A 2524-nucleotide genomic window follows, 5' to 3' on the forward strand; every position below is an offset into this window, starting at 1 on the left:
TTCGATATCGGGTACTTGACACGATAAGTATCAGACCCGAAACAGAACTAACCCCGAACGTCCCAGACCGTATGTTCCTATGTCCCACTAACCTTCTTCGATCCTTTAGTTTCGTCGACCATCATTGTGGTCTTGAGAGGGTCCATGTTATCGAGCTGGAGACGCATGCGGGTGTACAGCTCGTAACAGCAATGAACGCGCTCGTAAAGGACGCGGAACATAAGGTAACTTGGGAATAAACATCATTGCTCTATTCATGCTGAATGGCGATTATTAGTCGATAAGGCAATAAGCTACAGACACGAATTTTTAATCTCAGATTGTGCATAAAGCACTTACCGCCCTTGTTCGTATCAAGCTTGAGTTGACGGATGCAGATCTTTCACCCACCGATGAATTAGCTGCGGGATGGAAGATGGATGCACTACTGTGGCTTCAATTACCCTTTCAATTTCGCGTCAACTCTTCTCCTACAATTACGTCACTCGCAAGAGTTCAGGCGTCCCTGGATTCTGCTATCACTGAGATCGTAAGAGACCTATGGGGAACCCGGTTGACAAGGCAACAGGTCTGGGTGTGAGTAAGACCACGCCTGTGCGGACTCGTTCAAGCTTTTACTGTACTCGATCAGCCGAGTCGCGGAGTTCTATTAATGAGGTTGCGAGGCGGTGTGAATGGTGATCCTTCAGTTGTGAATTTTGGAGACCTACCTGTTCCGCGGTATGTGTTCGGTATTGGCCATGGCTCGGAAGACAACTCTATCGAACGCACAATCCGATTTGATGGAGGCAAGCTCTCCCTGCGTGCAGCCATTACTTATGATGGGGAACGTCTACCAATCGTGCAGGACGACTTGCATGCTAAAATGGGGGTCGCAGTCTATTCGTTCGAGCTCACTGCAGCGATGGATGAGAGCCGCACATGCCTGGCTTGTGGGGAGAACTATCCGAATGACCCGGAGTTATGGAAATGCGACTGTGGTACTAGGTGTTGCCGAAACTGCCTGGGAATTAAAATGTTGGCACTTCTCACTCACCACAGTCTCGCAATCAGACGTCGTGGTGGAGTATGCCCTGCGTGTCGAGCCGAGTGGAAACATCGTGACGACCTCAACGATCTGCGGGCCCCGCAGATCGTTCACGTGAACGATCTGAACGATCTGAACGATCTGAACGATCTGAACGATCTGAACGATCTGAACGATCTGAACGATCGGAACGATCTGAACGATCACGTGAACGTTCTGTTCAATCACATGCTTATCGCAAATGGAAGGCGATGGCATCGCCTTCCATTTGATTCATCGCCGCGATGCCCAGTGACTGAAGATCAATGTGTTCTGCTACCTTCACACCATTTCGGGTTTACTCGTGGTGCACTTCAGTCTTATATTTGGTCCTATGCAGGCTTGTACGAGGCAGCGGACGCGATAAGGATTCAACGGAATCTGCCACACACGATGTCTGCCTACCAGGCTGTGCATCAATATGCCCCACATCTACTCCAACGTGTTCCTGTCCTTCGTTTAACTGATGATGGCCTTGTCGATTATGGAGAAGAAGCCCCTGTTCCCCAAGCCCCTCCTGCTCAAGCCCCTCCTGCTCCACAAGGTGTACCAGTGGACGCTGGAGCTGCTGCAGCAGCAGCCGAAGTAGAGAGCGTCAATGAGAGTGAAGGTGATGCCGAGGGGGTAAGTTTTCATCGTCCCAATATCGAACAATATTGGAAAATAACTTGATTGCGATTCGTTGACAGGTTCTCCATGGGGACATACCCATACCTGAGGGATGGATATCGTCCACCAACAACAACAAGCCTAGCATATGGATAAACAAACAGCAGTATCGGTTTAAGAAGGGATTGGAAGATTCCAAGAGTCGATATGAGTGCTGTTCCAAAAAGTGTTATGCCTCCTTTACGGTGCAAGTACGCAACGACCGGCTGTATTTCACTAGGAGGCCAGGTGCGCATGGAGCGGAGTGCGACAGAGAACCCGATGAGGGAAGGGAGACGCAGACTCGTCAGAGGCGACGAATCCAGGCAGAAGTGGCCAACAATGGAAGAACGGATGGGCTAGTCGAAGGTATCATTGCTGACGGCGGTTTGGCCAACACGACGCTGCGGGACCAGCGGAACCTCGAGCAGGTAGCCTATCGCGCTGCCAGAGCGCAAGGACAACCGGCTGCGCTAAAGAGCCTCGATCTGGATAGAGTTGGCTATTATCAGGATTTCGTTAATTTGGTGCAGCGAGACGTCGACAAGTGTAGGGGAAATGATCAACGACTTCTCTTACATGCCGATGCCGGTCGGCCAATGATCATATGGGCTGCAGACCGCAATATCAACGCATTAAATGGTAGCAGTGGTCTTATTTTTGATGCTACATTTGCCGTGGCGCCCAAAGGATGGCAGCAATTGTGGGTCATTCTTATCGAGAAACAGGGGTACTACATTCCGGCGGTCTTCATTCTAATGGCGCGGAGACCAGGAAGAGTATGAGAGGGCCCTGCTGAAGCTCCGAGAT

General features: G+C 50.6%; 1 protein-coding gene across 1 annotated transcript; it reads left to right on the forward strand.

Moving 5' to 3' along the window:
• Window positions 1-1459: 1459 nt before the first annotated feature.
• On the forward strand, window positions 1460-2499 carry Pmar_PMAR015541 (hypothetical protein; the record flags this gene model as incomplete). The annotated part of the gene is made up of 2 exons (XM_002764365.1): window positions 1460-1690; window positions 1756-2499. 2 exons carry the CDS (start codon window positions 1460-1462, stop codon window positions 2497-2499), a joined length of 975 nt encoding a protein of 324 aa, XP_002764411.1.
• Window positions 2500-2524: the final 25 nt, after the last annotated feature.

Source organism: Perkinsus marinus (genome assembly GCF_000006405.1).
Source record: "Perkinsus marinus ATCC 50983 genomic scaffold scf_1104296977860, whole genome shotgun sequence".
NCBI lineage: Eukaryota > Perkinsozoa > Perkinsida > Perkinsidae > Perkinsus > Perkinsus marinus.